The sequence below is a fragment of the Acanthopagrus latus genome, chromosome 6 (genome assembly GCF_904848185.1).
Source record: "Acanthopagrus latus isolate v.2019 chromosome 6, fAcaLat1.1, whole genome shotgun sequence".
NCBI classification, from domain to species: Eukaryota; Metazoa; Chordata; class Actinopteri; order Spariformes; family Sparidae; genus Acanthopagrus; species Acanthopagrus latus.
In genome coordinates this window covers 14,481,056-14,504,863 of record NC_051044.1, presented here as the reverse complement: position 1 = coordinate 14,504,863, position 23,808 = coordinate 14,481,056, and the positions used below count along the sequence as shown (strand labels likewise).

At 39.7% G+C, this 23,808-nt stretch overlaps 2 protein-coding genes across 5 annotated transcripts; one reads left to right on the top strand and one right to left on the bottom strand.

Annotated features, from left to right (window-relative positions):
- Positions 1–696: 696 nt before the first annotated feature.
- On the bottom strand, positions 697–12,463 carry si:ch73-361p23.3 (tumor necrosis factor receptor superfamily member 4). 3 transcript variants are annotated; one of them, XM_037100910.1, is made up of 8 exons: positions 5,761–6,536; positions 5,471–5,587; positions 3,812–3,949; positions 3,663–3,729; positions 3,288–3,541; positions 3,074–3,172; positions 2,583–2,660; positions 697–1,787 (listed from the first exon to the last, which is right to left on the bottom strand). In XM_037100910.1, exons 1-7 carry the CDS (start codon positions 5,843–5,845, stop codon positions 2,584–2,586), a joined length of 837 nt encoding a protein of 278 aa, XP_036956805.1. In that variant the 5' UTR covers positions 5,846–6,536; the 3' UTR covers positions 697–1,787; position 2,583. The 3 variants fall into 3 exon arrangements, with proteins under 3 accessions (XP_036956805.1, XP_036956806.1, XP_036956804.1); XM_037100911.1 differs by lacking the exons at positions 697–1,787; positions 5,761–6,536 and adding an exon at positions 12,330–12,463 and having other exon boundaries at positions 2,046–2,660; XM_037100909.1 differs by lacking the exon at positions 697–1,787 and having other exon boundaries at positions 2,046–2,660; positions 5,761–6,534.
- On the top strand, positions 12,351–23,360 carry ddi2 (DNA-damage inducible protein 2). Of its 2 annotated transcripts, XM_037100908.1 has the most exons (10): positions 12,351–12,518; positions 14,632–14,761; positions 15,290–15,622; positions 15,701–15,827; positions 16,058–16,185; positions 16,712–16,840; positions 17,326–17,429; positions 17,578–17,770; positions 20,017–20,065; positions 20,798–20,898. In XM_037100908.1, exons 1-9 carry the CDS (start codon positions 12,381–12,383, stop codon positions 20,025–20,027), a joined length of 1,293 nt encoding a protein of 430 aa, XP_036956803.1. In that variant the 5' UTR covers positions 12,351–12,380; the 3' UTR covers positions 20,028–20,065; positions 20,798–20,898. The 2 variants fall into 2 exon arrangements, with proteins under 2 accessions (XP_036956803.1, XP_036956802.1); XM_037100907.1 differs by lacking the exons at positions 12,351–12,518; positions 14,632–14,761; positions 15,290–15,622; ... (2 more) ...; positions 16,712–16,840; positions 17,326–17,429 and having other exon boundaries at positions 17,678–17,770; positions 20,798–23,360.
- The last annotated feature ends 448 nt before the right edge of the window (positions 23,361–23,808 follow it).

The window sequence follows — 23,808 nt, the reverse complement described above, 5'->3', positions numbered from 1 at the left end:
AAGCCGCAAAGGGCGGTAAGTAAACTGCAGAAAACTAGATTACCTTTCAGAACTGCACTGCACAAGAGCCACCCACTCTGTGGGCATTGTGGTGAGGCTGGGTGTCATGCTCTGTCTCCTGTTGTAGCAGATCCTTCGGCACGATTATAAGCTTACTAAAGGTTACATGACATTTGAGGGCTCCAAATACAGAAGTACAGAAGGCTTTGCCGAACTCTTGAGGTCTTTTTTCTGCTTTGAAATCTGACAAACACGGAGCTTTGGAAAATACAGTGCCATCAAACAGTGTTCCGCCTCATGTTTTATTGTCCTGAAGGGGAATTCCTCTGATTTAATTCATCACAGTCTGTCTTGAAAAGTGCTACTGCATATGTGAGAAACAGCTGTAAAAATCTTCTGTTCGGGTTCAAGGGAGCTGCACGAAGTCTCATAAACCGCCTGAAATCATGTTTTATCAGTTGTCGTCTTTCAATCATGTTAATCGATGTGTAAAGTTGCTGTTACTTCACAAGAAGGATATTAATGGCTTTCAAGTTGTGTATTTCTTTGAAACCACACACCTACTTCCTGAATCACTGGCATTTACTGAAAGTATCTGCAGGGACTGTTTCCACTGTATGTGCGTACTCAGTAACACATGCTCTTACCCAGTGAGTTTACTTGTGCGAAAAGTTTATGAAGAAAATCTTTATTCACACATTTCCAGGGTCAAATCACATGCACTTTGAAAAACAGAGAACAAATATCACTACATTAGCTGTACGTTAGCACATCTTTGAGGAATTTGCGCTTAATTTGAGTACAATAGAAGTACTTCATACTTCTACTCCAGTTAAGTTCCTGTCAGATTCATTATTTTACATTAAAAATATATATACATATGATGAACTTTTAAAATGTAATACATTTTCATTAAACCAGCAGTTTCCAACATTTTCGTCTTTCAAGAACTCTTATATGAAATCAATGTCTCGCTGGATGATCAAATATTTCACCAAAAAACTGAGAAAAGTCCTTAAAGTGAGAACAAACATTTTTAGTTTTCTAATTTCTGAAGAAAAAACGGTAAATATTGTTTACAGATTGATACATAATTTTCAGACAAAACAATATACAGTATATGATATGTGTTATTCAGTACAATGTCATTTTTCTGTACTTTTGCTTTTGGTACATTTCACTGCTAATCCTTACATACATACTCATACTTTAAATGCAGTGCTTTTACTCCTATATAGTTTTACTTAAATGGTAACGCCACCAAAAGTGTGTTTACAGGTCTTGGGGAGTACTTCTCTATATGTGAAAAAAGTTGTATAAAGCAACCTGATAAATTACCGCCAGTGATATCACTCAGTGGCTCAATTGCATTGTGGGTAAGGTGGGAGCCAGGTTTTAGACAGCAGTCCACTGTTGGAATCATTACAAAAAGTTTAAAAATAATAGATCAACACAGACACAGTGGAACCAGAGAAAGAAAGAATGACCTTTCTTTATTCCACAAATGTTATCCTTTTCATAAACCTGGTGCCTACATTACCCACAATGCAACTTAGCTACTGAGTCAACTGTACTATTCAGACAGGGCCAGATAAATACACACATCAAGCCACCTGTTATTTAACGGCTTGTGTATCTGATTTCTTAGCAGAACATAAACGGATAAAAATAATGAGGCATGCTTTCATAACTCCTCTGACTGTACTGATCTGGGGAAAAGTCAGAAGCAAGGTACAAACAACATGAAAGCACACACACATTTAAAAACATCAATCTTTCCAACGGCTCTGAAAGACATGAGAGGAAGTATCGTTCAGTGGGAAAAAGAGACACATTTAAATCCACAAGGGGACCTTCCCCAACCCCACACACAACTGAAAGCATGTTTTTTTTGTGCTGCTCTCAGCCCAGCAGACCTGCGACCAGTGGAACAAACTGAAGTAAACAAAACATGACAAAAACAGAGACAGAAAGATGACATTAGGAAAGAAAAATGTTTTTCAAAGGCTCCCCAGCAGGTCGTCAGAGTTTGAATAAAAGGTACGGATTGTTAATTCTTTTACTACAATATTGTTCATACTGTATATTTCTCAGAAATTTGTCACTTTATTCACATTATATAACACCATATGGATGTAAAGAAGCAGCAGAAAATATGTTTATATGTGCATTTTTAGCAAAAGTAAAAAGGATTGTTTGAAATATTGTCAGGCATTTAGTGGCATCATCTCTGAGGTGGTTATGCAAAAATCTATATATCCAAACTGTAATAAATATTGAGGTTACACAGATATTTAATTATTGATAAAATTATCTTCTTAAAGAAGTCACTGATCTACAGTTAAACAGCTAAATGTGAGGTATGATACATACAAATCTTCCACATAATTCACCCGGTATTCTTTAACAACAGAACAAACAATGGTCAAATATTGACGTATATATTGTGAATACTTCTGCTATACAACAGAGTAAATAGTTTTTCTGGTATATTTTCTAAAGTGATCCATCTGAAGTCATTCATATGATGATTACTTGATCTTAAAATTCACAGCACATGTTGACAGATTTGAACGCTTCACCTCAGGGATTCTGCTTGAGAAGGGCCTTGCTGCTGTGGCCGCTCTCCTCCACTGGCTTCCTACACAATGACTCATTCTCTGAAAAAAAAAAAAACATTAAAGGGTAGTTAATGAAAATGTCAGACTGTCAACACTCTGTCAGCCACAATTTCTACTCAAATTATCTTCCTTTTTTAAAAGATAACGGGGCACATGAATGGCAATCCCTGAAGAGATGGAGCACAGGCACATATTCGAGAGAAACACCCTTCACTTGTGAAATGTTCAAAAGAATAGGTGAGAGGTGGATTTTTGTTTTCTACAGACTTACACGGTTTCCCTGAGCTTCCAGTCTTTGTGCTAAGCTAAGCTAACCAACTGAGCTTTACAGGCGTGTGAGAGGTATTAACCCCCTCATATAGGTTTGAACAAGAATCCACATAGCCTATCGAACATATTTTTCTGAAAATGCCATTCTATTCCTTTAAGTGAAGAATCTCTCGGCCACATACTCTGTTCTTGTTGCGGTCTCTCCTTGGGAATGGTGTGCTGCTTGCAGGCCACAGCAGTCAGCACAAGCAGTAAAACAATTCCAAGTATGAGGATCATACCTGAAGAAGACAAGCAAGTGACGGGTTATTTAACATACATTTTTTGATCTGAAATTATGTTGTAAAATAAATAAATGAATAAAATAAAATAAAAATTGGACAGGAAATGTTTTACCGATGTGGCTGCCTGCAGTTGGAGGTTGAACAGGTGACTGTGTGAAGAAGTGTTGCGGAGCAGATGTGGTGGTCGTAGTGTGTATCTTCTGAGTTTGGGCCCCCTCATGTGGACGGTCAGATGTGAAGCGTATGACTGGAGTGACAATGTTGTTTGGTGTGGGGGACGCACTGACATAAGTGTCATCGTTCGACTCGTTCTTACAGATGGCGTCTGAGATCTTAGTTCCAGCCTTATGCACGCCTGATTTGCATCTAAAATGAAGGATGAAAGATATGGATGTAAACACAACAGTTAACAATTAAAGACATCGCTGAGATTACATTTGTTTTTTTCTGAAATGTTTCTTTAAAAGCTATAATGCAGCAGACGTACTCCCTCCATTTTCGGCAGGTTGAGTCTATCGATGTGCTGAAATATCCAACTTCACACTCTGAGCATTCTGACAAGGAAAAATAATGACTTAATAAAAAGACAATTTCTTTAATATGCTGCGTGCAGTGTTGCGTGATTCATATTTGTACCTCCAGATTTGAGTTCAAATCCAATGTCACATTTGCAAGTGGAATTATCGGACTTGTCCAGGGGGGTAAAATTCCCACGGCACTGACATTTTGTGTTCGTGTCCTTTGTGCAGTTTTGTATGGCAACACTCCCAGATTCTATAAAAATAAAAAAATCTTTGTTAAAGACAAGGTCATAACTTGAGAACCACCCACTTCATGTCATATATTTCCTTTTTTTTTTCTTAGAACAGACAAAGTGAACCACATTTATGAGCTGATCTGGCACAAAGTTTGGGCTCACAATTGTTAAAAATGGTGTGAGAGTGTGAAATAACATGTAGGTTTATCTATGGGCCAGGAGAAAAATGCTATAAACACAAATATCTGTCACTGACTGATGAACTTACACCACGGGTCAAGAGAATCATCTTCAGGATTTGTTTCAAAGACGGTTTAAAGGTGTACTATGTAGTTTTGATCAAAATACATTCAAATTCAGAAAGATTTACAATTTTAATAAACTAACAAATTCATATGATGGACAGTATTTCAGTAACTGAATAAATCAACGGGGAATGAGGTTTCCAGGACGCTGTCTGAAACTAGAGAGGTGGCTTCATAATATGGTTCTGGAAATATAATCAAACAGTGAAACAGTATGAAATTGTACTGTTCTTCGAGGACAGTCTGTTTATTCAGTTTATGAAGTCACGAATATCTACGAGTGACGATTTTTCTCTCCTGACTAAATTTTTTTCCCTAATCTCCTCAAGGACTGTACAGTAAAATAAATAGACACAGTCAAATAAGCAGAGCAGGATTCATTTGCAAAGTTTCAACAAACCTTCGTAAGAAAAAGAAAATACAACAATTCAAATACGAGATTGTGTGAATGTTATGACGTAATTCCAGCCGACTTCCCTTTAACTTTTTTCAAAAAACTAGACAATGAAATAACTCCAGATGTCACATAGACTGGGTCCTCATGAACAGGAAGACATCGGAAATTCTAGCAAAACTCTGGAAGAAAACTGACTTTCCATGTAAAGTAAAAAAAAAAAAAAAAAAGTACAGTGATGCTACTCAACATGTCATCTGGTCATAATGAGGCAGAAATCCCCTGCACTTCTCAGAAGACCTAACATTATTATATCATTAAATCAGGACTTGTTTGGTGCCATAACAAATTCGACAAGACGTATTTAATGCATGACTTCTATTATAATTGTGTCTTCATTTTGCATGAATGTGAGTAATGGTTGCTTTGAGACCTTTCTCACCATTTACATTTCCTGTAAGTTATATTAACAATTGAGTTGTGGCTGGGTTGACCTGATTCTGTAACTGACGGCTCTCTCGACCACAATTAGACCACAGTTGGAAATGAAGAAAATGGCTAAGGGACTCATTAGATAATAAGGAAACAAATATGTTCTCTGTCAAGTCAAACAGATGTGAGTGGAATGTGTTGTTCTTATAACAGCATTCATAACATTTTCTGACTCAAATGTAGTTTAACCACATCAGGTATCATCCTTCGGTACACTTTAAGAACATTATAGATGAACTTTTAATACTCAAATTGTAGACACAACCAGTGTAACAATTTTCCTGCACGTACTATGGATTTATAACTTTTCTAGAGTTGTGGTGACATAATAAAAATTCAACACTTACTTCCATTACACTTTGTACATGGTTTGCAACTTTGGGATTCATTCTCGTAAGGCTGGTAGGTTCCTTTGTGGCAGGGGGCACATTTTGGCCCACTACTCTGCATCTCAACTCTTCCACCTTGATTTATGTCACAGAGACGACAGAGACAATACACGTTAATCCCATTTAGCAGTTAAAGCACATGGAGGAAAAAAAGAGGAAGTTGTACAGGCAAAACAGAAACGTGTTATATTCTAAAAAGGCAATTATTCTGAATGAGAAGAAAAAAATACAAGAAAGTCATTATTTACCTTTCGGGCAACTCAGCTGAGCATCCAAATTGACAAGAAGTTCAAAAAAAGTCAAAGTAACTACGAGAAGTTTAAGCGGAACCATATTGTGCGAGTGCCCCTGAATGTTTCCACCACAGAGTGTGAGACAAAGCTGAGTGGGAATCACCTTTATACGTGAGGAAACTCACGTTATGATTCATATATTTACATATCATAACCGAGAATGTATAGAAATGTCTTACAAACAGCATGAAACTTTGTAACGAGGATTGAAAGGCATGGATAGAAGGAAAATAATAAGGATAATAATTATTATGATCAGCATAAAAATCTCTCTCTTTATCTGTCAATGTACTGTGTCCATGGTAAGGAACAGGGGTGCAACTGTTTCAGATTTTCACAAAAGCCATCTAAGAAAACATCATGATTAGATGTTTTGGGGTTGAAAGAATACTGTATCATGGTTTCCCAGAACATTTTGTCCTGACAGACAAAAAAAGTGAATTAAATTGGACAAGGTATAACTTTCACACCACGGAATGCCTTTAAGCCAGTATTTCACTGCAACCTGAACTGGCTTCTGTGCCCTGATGAGGGAGTATAAATGCCTCACAGACAGTTGTCTTAAAATACTGATGATGGTACATATGATATAATGTTCACATCTGTAATTTATATATGAAGGTGTCCTCTATCATTATAGCCATAGACTTAAAAACTGATTAAAGTCATTTTCCATCTGCCCATCAGTCTACTCCATCATTAAAAAGGTTTTAGGAATTAGAATGTTGTTGTCTAGAATCAAATGCAGATTTTTAACAATTTCAGCATGTTTATCAACATTTTATCCGGGCTTTTTTTTTTTCTTGGAAAATAGGTGATGACTCTGTGGTTGATCTATTGGAAACTTGAGCAGCTTGAATGTTTTGCTAGTCAGAACAAGACCTATACCTGTTTTTGGACCAAGAGCTATGGAAATAACCACATACTGATAATCTGCAAGATCAACCACACAGATGCAAAGGCTCCACTTCTGCAAACGGATGTTAAAATCTTAAAAAAAAAAAAAAAAAAAAAGTTTAAGCTGACTGCCATTCATTGAAGTTAATAAAAGATTTCCATTAGCGCATCAGAAAATTATGAATGTATTCATATTCAAGTGACACATTAATAATATTATTAATTCAGCAAGAGGAAACAGTGTGAAGTGATCTTCAAGATTTGCCATCCATGATTAGTCATGAGTCAGACTGAGCTGTCTACACAAGTTTATCAGTAGAGAAGTATTTTGTTTGCCTCTTGCTGACATCACAGGAGATTTTAATCAGGGTTATCAGGGTTTTCTCAGCGTTATCAAAAACAGTGTGCAAGAAAGCTGTTTTGCTCCAGAGACAGTATTTCAAAAGGCAAAAAAAAAAACTCCACTGCGCACTGGGGAACTAGAGCTTTAAAGGTCCAGTGTTTAGGATTTAGTGGCACCCGTCACCTCACCCTCTCCTACTGTGGCCACAAGAAACATGAAAAATGTGAAAGGTCACTCTCTTGAGGAAGTGTCTGCTTTGTCCGTTCTGGGCTACTGTTGAAACATGACACTGCAATGCGGCATACCCACTACAGCTGTAGAGGGCTCATTCTGACATAAAGAAAAAAACAATTATTCTTTGTCATTATACTCCAATGAAAACATAATTATGTACAATATTTTCCATTCTTGCTAGTAGATACTCCTAAATCCTACACATTGGACCTTTACACTGTTTTTGAAGTGTCAGAACATTGCATGCTTTGTTCCTTTGTTGCTTTTACAGTTTTTTTTTTAAACTTCCACTGTAGCAAAAGTTCATGTATGATATATCTCACTCGGGGGAAGAGTCTGCCACCCTCCCTGCTGCCTAAATGTTCCAAAAGAAAGAGCAACAGCACCTTCTTAGATGTGGTAGATTAAAATGTGATAAAGTGCCCTTTAAGCTTGCGTTACGCTTCTATATTGAATCAACACCATACCTACAGCACCACCTCTTTGTACATGCATGACTGGAGGCATCACATTCTCCAGCTTCTCCTCCAGTGCTTAGTGGCACTGCTATAACGGGGAATGCAACCTATAGATTTTAGTCCCTCCTGACCAGCTGGTTGCTGCTCTTTGACTTGAGTGTCTCTGGGCCAGACAGAGCAGACAGGATTGATGTCCGAAGGGACAGCTGCCCCAGAACGAGCAGCCCTTCTGGCTTGCCAAAACCAAGTCGTTCAGGCTGAGTTTGTAAGGAGAGATGGCCCTCCCTGCAGTCAGACATGACTGTGTGGTCTCTCTAGCCCAGAGACACAGTTGTGAGCCGGAGGAGTGCTCCTGGCAAACTGCTCACCGCTGTGGACACATGCGGGCACGTGTAAAAATGCTTACTTTGGTGTACATTTGCATAGGTTACGGCATCAGCACTCTATAGAGCCTGCGTGCAACCACAAGTCAACCTTTACAGTGGCTCAATCTGCAAATGTACAATAAAACATGACATGAAAAAAATGGTTTTTAGGGTGTCTTTCCAGTGAATGAAGTACAGCGATTGCTACAGTTCTCTGTGCATGGTGATCCGGAGATTAGTACCATGGGGGAGGGCGGACTTAGTATGCAAAGATTTTATAATGTATAAGAGTTTGAAAGATACTAGAATGTATATCCTTTGATGCGAGGAGAGGCACATGGAGAGTGCCCTTGAATTGTGTGCTACACCCCTAACTATAGTGATGTATCTACAGAATTGTGCCATTTGTTCAATACATGATTTTTCTAAATGAGTAGATGTGAAAATTTCCTTTTTGTTTGTTTTCTGTTCAGTTCAGTTCGTGATTCATTCATAGTTGTATTCTTATGTTTCATTCATAATAATTTATCTTGTAGAAGCCCTGCAAACCACACTAAACCTAAGACTAATGAGAAAGATAAAGATGCAGCGAAACTAGCTGGAGGGTGAAGATGTCAATCGAACACAGTGTGTACACGTTCACACAGTATTCAGAGGAGGGTTTTACTTGGAATTGGAATTACTTGGAATTTTGTTTCTTTGGGACCAGACACAAGATGAGATTCTATCCAGTGTCCTTGAATTGAATAAAACTTTTTTAACAACTTAAGACTGACATTCCTGCAAGGGCTGTGGACACAATATCATGACAGGTGAGGTCTTGTGCTGTTTAATCTCCCTCATTAAGCATCAAAAAACAACTCTGAAGCGAGTGGGACTGCACCCTGGTTGAGGTAATACAGAAATGAGAACTACACCTTTTTTTGTTTCGGTGTTGTGAGTAAAATGTAGATGTGCACATAGACAGTAATTGGCGTAGAGTTACCAATCCGGGTTGGTGTTCCGATAAATATGCAAAAATGCAAGTATGGCACATTCAGTTCTCGTTTTCATGCCTTATCAGGAGAGACATGTTTGAACCAGTGGCCACAGAACTCTAATCTCTAATTGCTTAACCAGAAGTCCTCACTATTACTGCTTTTTCATCTCAGTTTAAGTTACTAAAAATGACGTCACATCAGAGACGATGATATTTCACGCATGTGTACTGAACAACAATAATTTGTAGATTTCGTCAACTTTTACAGTAAAATTCTAAGCGGCTCTCGGTCAAAACCCCAAACTTTTTAAAAGGCGTGTGATCAAGATCATTTAATGAATGAACCTGAGGTTATGTTTCTAGTAGACCTCTCGATATAGCAGATGAAAGCAGTATCTTTTGTTGTGGTATTAAAATGTGTTACTCTTTGACTGTTCAAAGCTGGGTGTCATCTTTACAAGAAGAGAAAGTATTTGCATGGCTTTTTTTAAAATGTGTATTTCTGGATATCTGTATGAAGGTCACCATTATCAGGTAAGGGATGGCTGCCATGTAAAATCACTTTTAAGACTCTCATTAAAACACTCATGGATAATCAAACCATTCTGAAAACACAACATGTTCCTGGACTTGTGCAGTTTAAGTTGAGCTGAAGTAATTCTTCAAATTTAAAAAAAATAATAAAATGTTGTTGTTGTTTTGGCACCAGATTTCAAGTAGATTAAAACCCTTTGAACAGAGGATGTGATCAGATGTATGTTTCTTGCAGCGGTGATATCTGCATGGAGTAAATTAGGAAACTACGTGGTTAGTAGGATGTTTTGCACTTCCTCTTGTTAAGTTCAGATGAAACGCCAACGAAAAGATGAAAGTAGTTTTAGTTGGGGGGGGGTTCCCAATAAAAACTTATAATAAAAAGAAACCTAAAAACTAAAAAAATATGTATACTTTTATCACCTAACAGACAAAACTATATGAACTGGTTCTCCCATCATGTCTCATCATTGTCACTGAAGCAGAGAAGCCTAGGACTCAGCACTTATCCCCCAAAAACTTATGGACTGGCTGAGGGCTAAACTCTACAGTAACAGCCACAATCAAGTCCTAACTAAACATGGAGAAGCAACATTAAGCTACATTACAGAACAGAGCATCAACAAAGCTATCTTTTACCTTTAAAGAAGACATATTGTGCTTATTTTCAAGTTCTTCACATCACATCAGCTGTCTCATTCTGTCCAGTGCTGCAACTCTGTACTCCCCCTCTGTCTGAAACGCTCTGTTTTAGCTCCTGCCTCTATAAGACCTATCTCCAGAAACTGAGGCTGAGTCCGAAATTCCATACTAACATGCTACTGAATATGCTAAAACAGTATGTGAGATTTTTTAGTGTGTCCGAAACCTTAGTATGAACCCAAAAGTACATGAGGTGCATACTATTTTCGGTAAATGTTACAGTATGCAAGCACTGGACACTACGCCGGGATACATATCCCACAATGCAATGCAGCAGTGACGACAACAACAACACAACAGACAATGGCGGACAGCGACAATGTGGTAACCCGTGCCAACCTCACCTCTACTGGCATCTCTATAATAATATGATATAATGTAAATATAATGCAGTCCAGTACAACAACATGACTTAACGAGTTCACCTGCGGTTTGCATTTATTATTGTGTGTGTTCTTCTTGGATGCCTATCAAGGATGTATTATTAGATTATTATTATTAGATGCATTAAAAGAGTATAATTGCAGATTGCCACAGGTTACCACGGTTACGCTTCTCCAATCCAACTGGCAAGAGGCTCACAGGAAGCGTGTCACTTCTGCGCTAAACAGTGCGTCTGAAAAGATGCATACTACTGTTATTCACTCAAAAGTATGTTGAACGATAGTACACATATTGAGTATGTAAAGTATAGTATGGAATTTCAAACGCACTCTTCTGATTGGTCAGTTCACACATGCATGACCCATCACTTCAAACAGCAACAGAGCAGCTTGGCTAAATCAATCAATTCAGGCCAAACTAGCTGCGAGGCATCGATTACACAAACGTGTGACACAGTGTGATGTCACAAAGTCACAGAATTAAAGGCAGAGAGAGGAGCTTCTGTTTGTGCAGACTTTGACCTTTTTTAACATTTAAGATCTTTCATAACAAATAACCGATACAACATGCTGAAGGAATGGAAAAAAACAAAAAGCATAATAGTTTTGCTTGAAATCAAAGTTACAAATATTCTCGACTGCCTTTGATTGAACTTACTTGTGTTGTTGATTACCCACCATATCTATACCAATCTTAAAGCAACATATTATGCAACTTTTTTAAAAAAAACTTCAGAATATTTTTGATGGTACAGAGTCTCAGTCTCAGCCACGCTATCCCCCTATCACTTGTTCTTACATCACTGAGAAGGTAGGATCACATTACATCAGTATTACGCACATGTTTACTTCAGGGTACAAATTTTCAACACATAACATTGTTATGATGTGATGACATTTGTTTGTAGTTACATCTGACAAATTGTTACATACCTGGGATTAGCAGGGTACCCTAACCCTTTAAATATTTGTCTTTGGTTTACGTTGTATTTTGCTTCTTTTTTAAGTTTTCTATTTGTTTGTTTCTCTTTAGTTTATGTTTTCATGATAAATATTTCATGTTGTATTTCCTGCTTAATGGTGAGTTACATTAAGTATTCTGTGTGGGCTATAAATGTGCTACACAAAGAAACTGCTGACACTTGCTGATTTAATTTATACTATGGTCAAATCAGAATCAGTGCTGCAGCTTTAAATATCCTGAATAATTCATTTGGTCTTTTGTGTGAGTGTCAAAAAAAAATGATGGCCATTATTATTCATTAATATAAATTATTTCAAGTTCCATCATGTCTTGAATGTGTGTAAGTCCCAAACTCTACACTAAGTGGCGGTAATGAGTTTTTTTAAAACTGGAAGAAGAAAGTACTCACGACTGCAAATTCTGCGACATGTCGAAAAACAAGCTGAATGAAATGCGGCAGTACTGAGCAATACTTGATGTTGTTTAGTTGTTAAAAGAGAAACTGTCACGCCAGGCTTTTACCAAGTAAGTGCAAAGCAGCCGCTGCCTTTTGTTGTGATACAAGCTTACTCTTTGAGGTATTTCCCTTTGAAACGCGTCTTTAAACTGTGAAAATCCGAAGAATAAGTGGGTTTTCCTCTGTGAGACAAGGGAACTACACTAACCGCATTCTGTTGCAGCGGGTTCGTCCAGTGATCCTGTCCCGAAAAAAAGCGATGCTGGTCACCGTTTTCTGCGCGCCGAGGGATCGCCCAGAAACCACCTTCGCCCTCGATGTGTCCCCGGAGCTGGAGCTGAGAGACTTTGTAGCACTTTGTGAACTGGAATCAGGAATCCCAGCAGGGGAAATTCAGGTAAGACCCAGGCAGGCTAGCTGTGGTAGCCGGGAAGCTAACGGAGCTAACTAGCTAGCTGACTTGCTAGCATGAATCGTACTTTTGCTGTTTTGCGTGGACGGGTTGTTGCGAAACTTGGTGTTATCAGCAACAGTCAAACAGACACTTGTCCCCAACAGCTAATAACGGTTACAAACAGCCGTATTTATCTGTGGGTGTCATAAACGTGAAACCAAAAGTCAACCCGATGAATAACTAACAAAGCTAGCTAACTGTTGTCTGACTAGTTCACAGACATTATCAAGGCTAACGGTCACATGAAGTTAGCCTGAATAGTTGAATTTACTAATCTTTATAGAGCCTAATTTGACATTGCTACATCATAGCTAACATTAATTAACGCAAACTGCTTTCTAACGTTATCTCAAGACATGGGGAGACTTTTTCTTGACTGACACAAGCTAAGTATGTTCACAATGGTGTGTAATCCATGTTAAAGTAACCGAAACTCCAGCACACAGTTTGAACAGTGACTGGATGAAAGACTGTCTCAATAGCAAAACTGTCACGTTAACGAGTTGTTGTTGTTTTAAAGTTTAGCGGAAGAACACGATTTCTAGTCCAAAATACAGAGGCGTTATGCAATAACTTTAGCACATAGACTGTGGCCATGCATTTAATACCCCCCGGGCAAGGGCTATAATTATAGTTTTATTAGGGTTGTGTCTATTTATGTCTATATGTTTAACTCTATCATAGCCTTCAGGACAGTAGTTTATGTTCAATTAGAGCATATAATTTATGTATCACTGAAATGATGATCAATGAATAGATTGTTGGTCAACAATTGATCAACAAAACGAATAAGCAGCTATTCTGATAATTAATAGTGATCAACTGATGTGTTTTTTCAGCACAATACAGATACAAATTAGTAGTTACCAAGGAGACAGACAGTTGTCCAAGCCTAAGCCATATAATCGAAATCTAGCGTTTTCCAATGATTGTTATCCATGAATTTTCAGTCAGATTGACAATATGATAAACCAATTAAAAAATCTGCTACCTTGCCCCTGATGCAGCACACAATGCTCACAACAATATCTGATTGGTAAAGCGTCACAATCAATATCCTATAAACACTGATTAATCTGCAACTCAATTTTTCAAATACATGTACTGGAGAAGAAGTATAAAGCAGCAGAAAGAGGAATACAGTCATGCACAGTACCTCAACATTGTACTTAAGAACAGCTTTTGAGTAAATTATACTGAGGTTCATTCATCACTAGTTGTTTGAAATTTTGAAAAAAAGAGTTTAATTTTTACTACAAATGAATATCAGTCACATCACCCAGGTATTGATTTTCAGTCTCCATGATTTCTAACTATCCGTGTCCGCCCTGAAAAAGCCATCAGTCGACCGTATATGATATACAGATGTATCAGCGTATATGTTATTGATATTAGCCAGTATGAGCTGTTCTATTTTAAAGACACAGTGCAGAAAAAAATATGCTTGAGGTCATATATGATTATTGAATTTCAAGTGGAGTGTAGTATTTCAGTGCGTTGAAGGCATTTTAAACAGTAAAGTTTATTGTTATAAAGTAAAATATCATGCTTCCACTGCATTTTTATCACAAGTTTTTGATAATCACCTTAAAGGTACCACTGCAAAAAAAAGTGTATATTGGCCAATAATAATTGGCCCTAAAGCGACATATTGGTTGGGCTCTAGTAATCATTAATTGGCACTGATGTACATTTTAGGTAAAAACGTGGGTTTAAAAATTCAGAATAATTAGTGATGAAATGTAACTAAGTGCAATTTTGAGGAACTTGTACTTCAAATAAATACTTACATTTTCTGACAATTTGTACTTCCACACCACTACAATTTGGAGGCAAATTTTAGTGATGCTTGATAAATATTGGCCAGATATTACCAGATTTATATTAACTGCAGCATGTTGTGATCTATTGAAATAACTTGTCTGTGTCAAGTATGCTCAGTTTATCAAGTCATGTGAGTTCTGTAATCTTAGTATCCAAATACAATGAAAGCAAGAATTTGTAAGTCTTCTGTATGATGACCTTCAATTCAATACTTTTGTTTTTCCATAAACAGATCACATATGTAGAACAGACTCTTAACGACCCCACTCGTGCCTTGGGGAACTATGGTGTTAAGGATGGAGACGTGGTGGTTCTCAGGCAAGCTGACAGAAGGCCACCACCAACTCAGCCAGCCTTCCCAGGTAACACACGTGTTTGGGGAATAAATCATTGGAACTGTAATTACTGTAGATAAATGTCCCATGACATGGCTCTTAGGGTTTAATACTCTACGTGGATTGATGTGTTTAACGTTATGAGTTGATTTTACTTTGACAGTGAAAAGAATTGAAAGCTCAAAAAGAGGCACACCAGTGACAAGTAACAGTTGCTTTGTATTTCATTACTCTCCATGTTGATAATGCTCTGATGCTTACATTCACAACATCCAAATACATTCATCGAACCAGTTTTACTGGTCCTTGTCCCAATAAGCAAGGTAGAATAGTGTTGGAAGGGGTTGGCTGGTTGTTTAAATCAAGATAAGTCATTGAAAGTATGAGGAAAGTAAGTGCATATTACACGAAGTGAAACGAAAGTGTTGATTTAAAAAAAAAAGGAGTTCTACATTAGGGACAAAAGCAGCAATATGTATAAAAAGATATAAACAATGTATGCATCAGCTAATGTAAATGCAAACCTCTCAACCTTTTGTCCTCTGTCTTCTTTAGGTCTGCCCCATATTGACTTTCGTTCCATCACAGTCCCCGGCACCTCTTCTTCGTCTAGTCATCGTGGTGCCATAAGGCCGCAGCAACAGGCACCACATTCGCCTCAGCAGCCGCCACCGCCGCAGCAGCAGCCTACGCCTCCACCACAGCAGCAACAGCAACAACCGCGTGCCACCCAATCTTCCACGCCAGCGGCCTTTCGTGGCTCCTCTCCTCAGGGGCTGGATGACCCTGCCTTACTCCAGCAGATGCTATTATCCAATCCACATGAGCTTTCACTCCTCAAGGAGAGAAACCCGCCACTTGCGGAGGCCCTGCTCAGCGGAGACTTGGGTAAACAGAAAAGAGATGCCTTGAGTTATGTTTGTCATTTCCTGTGTTATGTTGGTGTAACTGTGTATTTTTCCTCAGAGCGTTTCACCAAAGTGCTGCTGGAGCAACAGCAGGATCGAGCTAAGAGAGAGCAAGAGAGGATCAGACTTCTGACTGCTGATCCTTTTGATTTGGAAGCCCAAGCAAAGATTGAGGAGGACATCAGGTATGGCGTGTGTGTAGACCATAGATCTCGTTGAGTTGTCGTCATCAGCACGGTACAGCTTCAGTTTTAATGAGATATTGTTGTATAATAAATTGTTAGAAAATATGTGTAATTTAATGAATTCTACTTTACTCTTTAGCTCAGAGATAAGGCATAGCAGCTTGTCCAACAAGTTAAGGCAGCATGTTTAATTTTTGTCACCTTTTCTGTTGGGTTTGTGCATATTTCAGGCAGCACAATGTAGAAGAAAACATGACAATTGCAATGGAGGAGGCCCCAGAAAGCTTTGGACAGGTGGTTATGCTCTACATTAACTGCAAAGTCAATGGGCACCCTGTGAAAGCTTTTGTTGACTCAGGTAATGAGCGTTACATCCTGATGGCACTTGTCTTGGTTTCAGTTTTGTGGTCATTAACAGGAATGCAACTAATATAAGCATGTGACTAACATTTATTCTTCTAATCGATTTTTTACAATAATCAGTTACAAGTTAAAAAGAAAAAAAAGCTGCATATAAGTCAGTAGAATGTAGCCAACCTATTTAGATGCGAGACCCACCTCAGTAAGGGAAATTTCAACGCAGCAGAAGAGAAGCTCTTTCTGGATATTAAGAGAAGCTCTTTCTGGATATTAAGAGAAGCTCTTTCTGGATATTAAGAGAAGCTCTTTCTGGATATTATTACTCTTGTAATCTTTATAACACCAATCATGACTCAGCCAAGATCTGGAACAGTCACATCTTCCCGGAGCACAGACATAAGATATCCTTATGGTACCATTTGGATTTACACAGCATTGTATTCCTGTCTTCATTGCACATGCATTTTCAGATTTTTGATGAGAATGAAATATTTTTGTAAAGCCTGGTGTTGTTTGTTCTTTAGGTGCCCAGATGACCATCATGAGCCAAGCGTGTGCTGAGCGCTGCAACATCATGCGGCTGGTGGACCGTCGCTGGGCCGGGATTGCAAAGGGAGTCGGTACACAGAAGATCATAGGCAGAGTTCATTTGGGTGAGTGTCAGGCTTTTTTTCAGTTCACACAGCTATATACTGCACATCACAATAACATTGCCTCAGTAGCTACATAGATAACAATAATGCGACGTCTTCCACCACCTACACACGACCAGCCTAGTTATTGCATATTCCAGTTCTCCATGGCATGTATGAAAAGGTGCACAAAGGAAATGTTCCTGTATATAGCTAAATGTGTGTGATTTTTGAAAATCACTTGAGATACCTGAAAGGTTATCCCTGTATACTGGGAACTATGTCTGACAAGGGTTCAACAAATGCCCTTAGTACTAGTTTAAAAGAGCCACTGGCAAACAAGTTGTCTTCTAATTTCCTGCAGATACCCACACCCTAGTGTACCTAAGTGTACCATTCGCCACACCTTTGAAAGCTGCACATAGGCGTATAAAATGATGTCTGGGATTATCTGACTCTTAGTAGATTGAAAGAAATTGAAATTGTGTTGTCTTGTTCTCTTGTAGCTCAGGTACAGATAGAGGGGGACTTCCTTCCCTGTTCTTTCTCCATCTTGGAGGACCAGCCGATGGACATGCTGCTCGGCCTGGATATGCTGAAGAGGCATCAGGTGTGAGCCCCCTTTCATTTGATCAGTGGGACAGTATTGAATGGAAATTGGAAATAATTAGATAATAAATTTCCTGTTCTTAGTATTGTAAATGCAAAAGACGGTTGAGGAGTATCTGGGAGCTTTATTTGTCCTCTTTTTCTTGTAGTGTTCCATCGACCTGAAGAAGAACACACTGCTAATAGGCACCACAGGCACTGAAACACGCTTCCTATCTGAGGCAGAGCTGCCAGAGTGTGCTCGCCTGGCATACGGCGCAGAGGGCCGCGAAGACGCCCGTCCAGATGAGATAGCTGACAGAGAACTAGCAGAGGCACTTCAGAGGTCCATACAGGAAAGCGGTAAGATCCCATCTCAGCACTTCAGTCTGTTTTTGATTGGGCTTTTTTTTTGTTTCAGCTCAGGTAGAACCACATTTGCATGTGCCACTTAAAGCTTCTTACTCTCAACCCCATTTATGCAGTCATCAGAATTTTCAGTCACATGATCACTTCATGTCATCACCTCAGCAATTCAGATGTGCTATAGAATTACATGAGCTCAGGAAATGGAGACATTTGTCAGGCAGTTGTAAGAAAAGGATATTTAAGACATTGGCAAAGACCAAGCTTTTTAGGCTTAAAGGGAAACACTCATAAGGAGCTCTTTACTTGTTGATTGATGATTATTATGATTTTAAACTTTATTTCTGTATGAAGTTTATGAGCTAAAACCTTCATCTCAAGTTGTCCTGGCTGGCCGTGATGTCTTAAAGTGTTTTTTAAGCACCCGCATTTTGTAGAAACTGTCTCCATTTAGTACTTAATGGAGCCATCTGTGCTGATCGGCAGTGCTGAGTGAGTGTTATTGTAGTCTGGCGTGGACTGAAAAACACTGTCAGATTCTTTGTCGGACAACAGTGCAGATGGATCTCTGAAGGAATGTGAGAACAGCACTTTAAGCCACCCACATAGACAAACTGAAAGGGACAGGGTAGTGCCAACACAAACGTAGGTGGTTGCATTATTTAAATGAGCAAGATCATTTGTCTTATTCTTGATGTTGTGATTTAAATATCCGGTCGTGGTGAAATAAAAACTTTGCAATTAACATCTCCCAGCGTGTTAAAACAAAGACTTACAACAAGTTATCATGACTGTTTTGTCCTCAGATTTGTGAGATAGCTTTCTAATTATTATGAGATGATTCATGATGCTTATGTCTCAGAAGTTTTCTCATCAAGAATTTTTTGTAAGGCTATATAAAATTGTGTTTGCACAGTTGACATCCATACTGCATGCTCCTACACAAACGTTAGCATGGTGGACTGCTAACAGTTGTCGATTGTGGCTGGATGGTTTCCTATCATCTCAGTGTTTGAGCAGTATGATGTCATGTACTGTGAGGTGATGTACATTTGTCAGCCACTCAGTTATATCGTTTATTCGCATTCGTATTCTCATTTATAGTTAAAGTCCAAAATGGTACTAGGATCCAAAGTTCTCTTAGTTGAGTGACTTTCTGACACGCCTCGTCGGTAGTCCCACCTTTAATTCCACAACTTTGACATCAGACTACATCACCGTGTTGCACATTTGCATAATCAATGTCCAGTGGCTTCTTTGCCACAATAGATTTAGCACAGCTGCTCTATTGTTGTTGTTGTTATTGTTGTTAAAAGTGTTGGGTTACGCATGTGAGCTGACCAAATAAGAGAAGATTGGGTATTCAGGAAGGGGACCAGAATACAGTGCTGCAGCACTAGACGGGATAAGAAAGCTGCTGTGGGGTTTTTTGTTTTTTTTTAGCATTAAAGCATTCTAACCTATTGCGGTAGTAACCCAAATTAAAATTATGAACCATACAAGAGTATGTTCTGTCTGTGTTATTTGCCAGAAACATCTGGCAGGCCAAAATGCACCTTGTGGGGTACAAACTTATAGCTTGATAGTTATGCCTCATATCCCACCATATTTCTGACTGTATCAGATAATCAGGAGAGAATGGGGCTTTATGGATGTCTAAATGATTTTGGCATCCATGTGAAGTTTCTTAATTTATCATGCATTTAATTTTCTGGATTCATATGTAACAGACATTGTTGTCTGGTCGCTTGATCCATTTTGTAATGATAGTCGAAACATAATCATGAAAGTGTTTCCCTTTAATGCTTTTTAGGGCTCATAACCATTGGTGCTACTGCCATTGATGCACTTGGTGGTTGTTATTGTTTCAATTGGCTGGTCATGTCCGGTAATGGCTGCACAAATGGAATTAGAACATAAAGCAGCATCATTGGAGTTGCTGTAAATTCTGGCTCATGCTGGTGTTGTTGAGTAAGGCAATCCTCCACCAGAGATGAGGCATCAATCAAATAATTTTGGGTTCTGATCAAATGCAGTAATGACGTGACCTTCTGAGGTTTAGGTTTGTGATCACGCTCTGACTTCTCTGTCAGGACATAGGCTCAAGTTTTGTTTTTGGGTGACACTTTTCACATCTGTGTGTGTGAAAAGGCTGATAAGTTGGTGCATGCTCTGTGTGTGACTGCTAACTTTCTCCGTCCCTTTGCATGATGTGTGTGGTGTGTGCCCTAACCCCTGAGCAGGACAGCACTGATGCATTTGGAGACAGCTGGAGAGGGCCCTACCAACCAGGTACTGCAAATTCACAAGTCCATTGCCAGTGCTAAGTCCATTGCTATTTCTGTCTTTTATTTTGCTGTTATTTTGCTGCTGGATCGGTTAATTGATGTTGTACTTTTGTTTTCACCTATACATGTATTTATTATGAATACATTTAAAAGGAAAAAGTAGCAAACTATGTGAGGAGAATGGTGTTTTGGTTTGTTTCCTTTAGGTATAATTCAAGTGTAGAGATTCACCGATTGCAATACTCTTGGCCAATTTCTCAGATTTTTTAAAAGTCTGACCTGATGATTACGATTTTATTTCTTTCTAGGAACTAGACTTAACAGCATACACAAACACTTTTGAATCCTTTTTTTATAGAGAATTGAAAAAAACTGACTATGAAATAACTCCCCTCTCATTAGCATTTATGCATTGTATACTGCTAAATCCAAGACTCTTATTTTGAAAGGTTAAAACGGAAGGAATCTGTCTGTAGGTGACTTAGTTGACATTTGAGTGGAATAAAAGTTTTGTGGCTCTGGTTGAGACGGTGGATCTTTATCCTTCAAGTAAATGTGCATTTCATAACCCTTTACTTTTGCAAAAGTAAACGGGTGCGGCAATTCACATTCTGGTCAGTGGCCAGTCGATCGGTGCATCTCTAATAAAATGCGTATTATCCAAAGTAATGCTTCCAGACTGGCTCCTCACAAATTCCAGCTGTTTAATTCTCACCAATATTTTCTGTTACAATAGACACTGCAGATGGACAAACTACCTCACGGCAGCCCCAACCATTTACATTACCCAGAACCTTAGACCAAATGTCCTCATCCACCTCCCCTTCCCAAAGCCCTTCCTCTGGCCAGCCCCAGACCCTGGATCGCTCTCAGTCTGCCCCGGCCACCATGGAGCAGACCTCAGCACCAGGGCGGTGCCAGGACCACTCTGGCCTCCAGGAGCTTCCTCTGCCTTCATGCTCAGCAGAGGATGCTAGTTCTAAACCTCATCAGGTCCACCCTCACCCTCTGCCTGGCCATAGCAACTCCAAAGTGCCCCCTGTACCCAGTCCTTCAACAGACGTCCTCCAAACAAGTACCCCCACTGTAGACGGGACTAGCACATCCCAGAATCCAGGGTGTGAGGTACAGCATGGAGCCACAGAGGGAGACGCTGAATCAGACAAGGTGGTGAACAGTTCAGAGGAACTTTCCCCTATTCAACCCATGGAGCAGGAGATGATTGAGCCTGACACAGTCGATGCCACAGAAGCCTGTACAGATGCTCCTAGCCAGTGCGACTCTGTTGAGATGGGGTCCCCCACTGCATCCCAGGGAGTGGTGTCATCCGAGAGGGACCAGCCTGAAGGAGAGCACAGCTCCAGCTCAGACAGCATCCCCTCGCTGGCGGCCGCCCTAAAGGAGCTTCACGAGCTACTGGTGTCCAACAACCGGGCTCACTCTCAGAACCGCAGCGCCTCCTGCTCCCCGTCACATCCATTCAAACAGGAAATAGACGAAGTAGCCCCAGAACCGCGCACTCCGACACCTGAAAACACCCATCCCATCCCTTCTACTGACATCACAGCCGGTGCAGAACCAAGCGATGCCAAAGCCAACCATGCTGCTGCTGTGTCTGATGAGGGCCCATCTAAGTGTCCTGCGCCTGATCTCTCTGGCCAAGATGAGCATCTGGACAGAGATACAGCAGAGACTGTGGAAGGACAAGGACCGCCACAGTGTCTAGATGGCTCCGGGGAGAGGAGGACAGATAGTCGAGGGGAAGATGAAGCCAATAACATCAGTGTTTTTCAGCCTGAGCCAGAGGTTCCCCCTGATCCTGCAGGGGACCTGGAGTTCAGGGAACCTCCTGAGGGGCAGCAGGGGAGAGGGATTGCAGATGGACGAGCATCTGGCACCAACACCCCAGACACTCTCGGCCTCCAGACTGAGCACAATTTCCTCAGCCCTCTGTCTATGGCAGTGGGCTCACCTGAGGAAGTCTCTAGCACCTCGTCCCCCTCTTCCACCCCTCTTGCTCAGGCTCCTCAGCTTGCATCTCCAGCCCCTCCTCTCCCTTCTCCGCATCCCTTTATAGAACAATTTCCAGCTGAGCACATCCAGAGAATCCAGGCAGCGGGCTTTTCTGCCATGGAGGCTGCCGAGGCACTGGAAAGAGCCCATGGGGTTGTGGAGCTAGCTCTGCTGGCACTTCTAGCCCGCAGTATCACTGTGCCCACCTAGACTCACAACCAGTCATACGAGTCCCCAGCCTCCCAACTCAGCATCTGTCTTATTTATACCTTGTTACTGATCCAGATGTCTCAGTCCCTCCTGAGCAGGGAGCACGTATAAACACAGGGAAGAACAAACAGGACAACTGGTAATACTTTTCTGGATATTGCAGATATGTGAGGTGTGTTTGCATGCAGATGTTTTGGGTGCCCACCCATTTCATTGGTTTTTAGAGATTTGGTAGATTGATTTATTTTTCATGTTTTTTCGTCCAACATTGACACATTATTAAATGCCCAATGTGTGATTGATTCTTGAGACATTTAAAAAATATATAATTTGCCCTTTGATATGTCATAAGATTATTGTTGTTTAAGTTGTGGAGCATCAATAAAATAAAAAATAAAAACTCAAGATGGAGTAGCACTACTCCTCTCCATCTCAGATCAACTGTCTGGTAAGCTTTAGATGATTCAGCACAGATGTTGACATTTGAAGCAATTTGCTGATAAATAAAGCATTATATTGATTTGTCCCTTCAGCTTGAAAATCACTACCCAATGTTGGAGAAGCTACATTGTGGGAATTTCTGCAGTTTAGAAGGGTTGATCAAGTTTACAATTAATTTCTCCAGATAAGTGGAAACCCTCACATACACGGCCGTTATTGAGAGAGCCACAAGTGTGTTTGTTGATGTCTGATGGTAGGTGGTGTTTTTGGGGTTCTGTATGTGAACTGGAGAAGGTATCTTGTACTGTATGTATCATTCTCCGAAGTTTGAGAGCTCTGCCATGTGTAGGTTACAAATCTGTTCGTAGCTCCTGTTCCGAAAGTCCTTTTTATTCTGTGTCAAATCATCATAGTGTGTATGTTCATATCGTTTATAAAACACCCATTTTAATTTTGTTATCTGTTAGATGATGGCCATTTGTGCCTGTCAAATGTTTTGTCAGTTCATCATATATCAAGTATTCAAATGGCTTTATTTGAGTCATATACCAACAATGTTCAGGCAGATTGAATTATCTACTTTTATCTTGTATGAAATTTTAAATTGCAAATAAAATGGAACTAGTATTTGTACACTGTGAATTCATTCATTGCTTCCTGTAAATGATTGAGCTGTGATTATGGCTGCATTTCAGTAAGTAAGCCACTGTCTAATCAACTCAAACTATATATACACACAGTAGCAGAGAGCCTCATAGTGTGTCCCAATTCCATAGCCGGTGCTGATATATAAGAAAAAAAACACCAGGATGTCCCATTTCATGTGATTTGCGTTCTGCATTACAGAAGCCAGCATTCATTTCGGGCTGTTGAGACCCACGATCCTCTGTGCTGTGGAAGATCTGTCACACTGAGAAAAGCCGCCAACAGAAGCTGCATTCAAAATTGTCAAGGTTTTGTGGTTACATTTAACATTCACAAGAGGGTCAGAGTTCAAGGCGCAATCTTTAGATGAAGTAGTATGTCCCAATGCTGGGCATATTGCATGCAGCAGTACCCACCATGCTGCTGCTGCAGTGTGTA

What these genes read in the sequence shown, in the direction of transcription:
- si:ch73-361p23.3 (XM_037100910.1), bottom strand. Translation starts at nt 5,845, where the DNA reads ATGGTTCCGCTTAAACTTCTCGTAGTTACTTTGACTTTTTTTGAACTT. An exon ending in ATTTGAACTCAAATCTGGAG is followed by an intron (nt 3,730 to 3,811) that starts GTACAAATATGA and finishes TTTCCTTGTCAG; the next exon opens with AATGCTCAGAGTGTGAAGTT. An exon ending in ACCTGCCGAAAATGGAGGGA is followed by an intron (nt 3,542 to 3,662) that starts GTACGTCTGCTG and finishes CCTTCATTTTAG; the next exon opens with ATGCAAATCAGGCGTGCATA.
- ddi2 (XM_037100907.1), top strand. Translation starts at nt 20,866, where the DNA reads ATGTCCTCATCCACCTCCCCTTCCCAAAGCCCTTCCTCTGGCCAGCCC.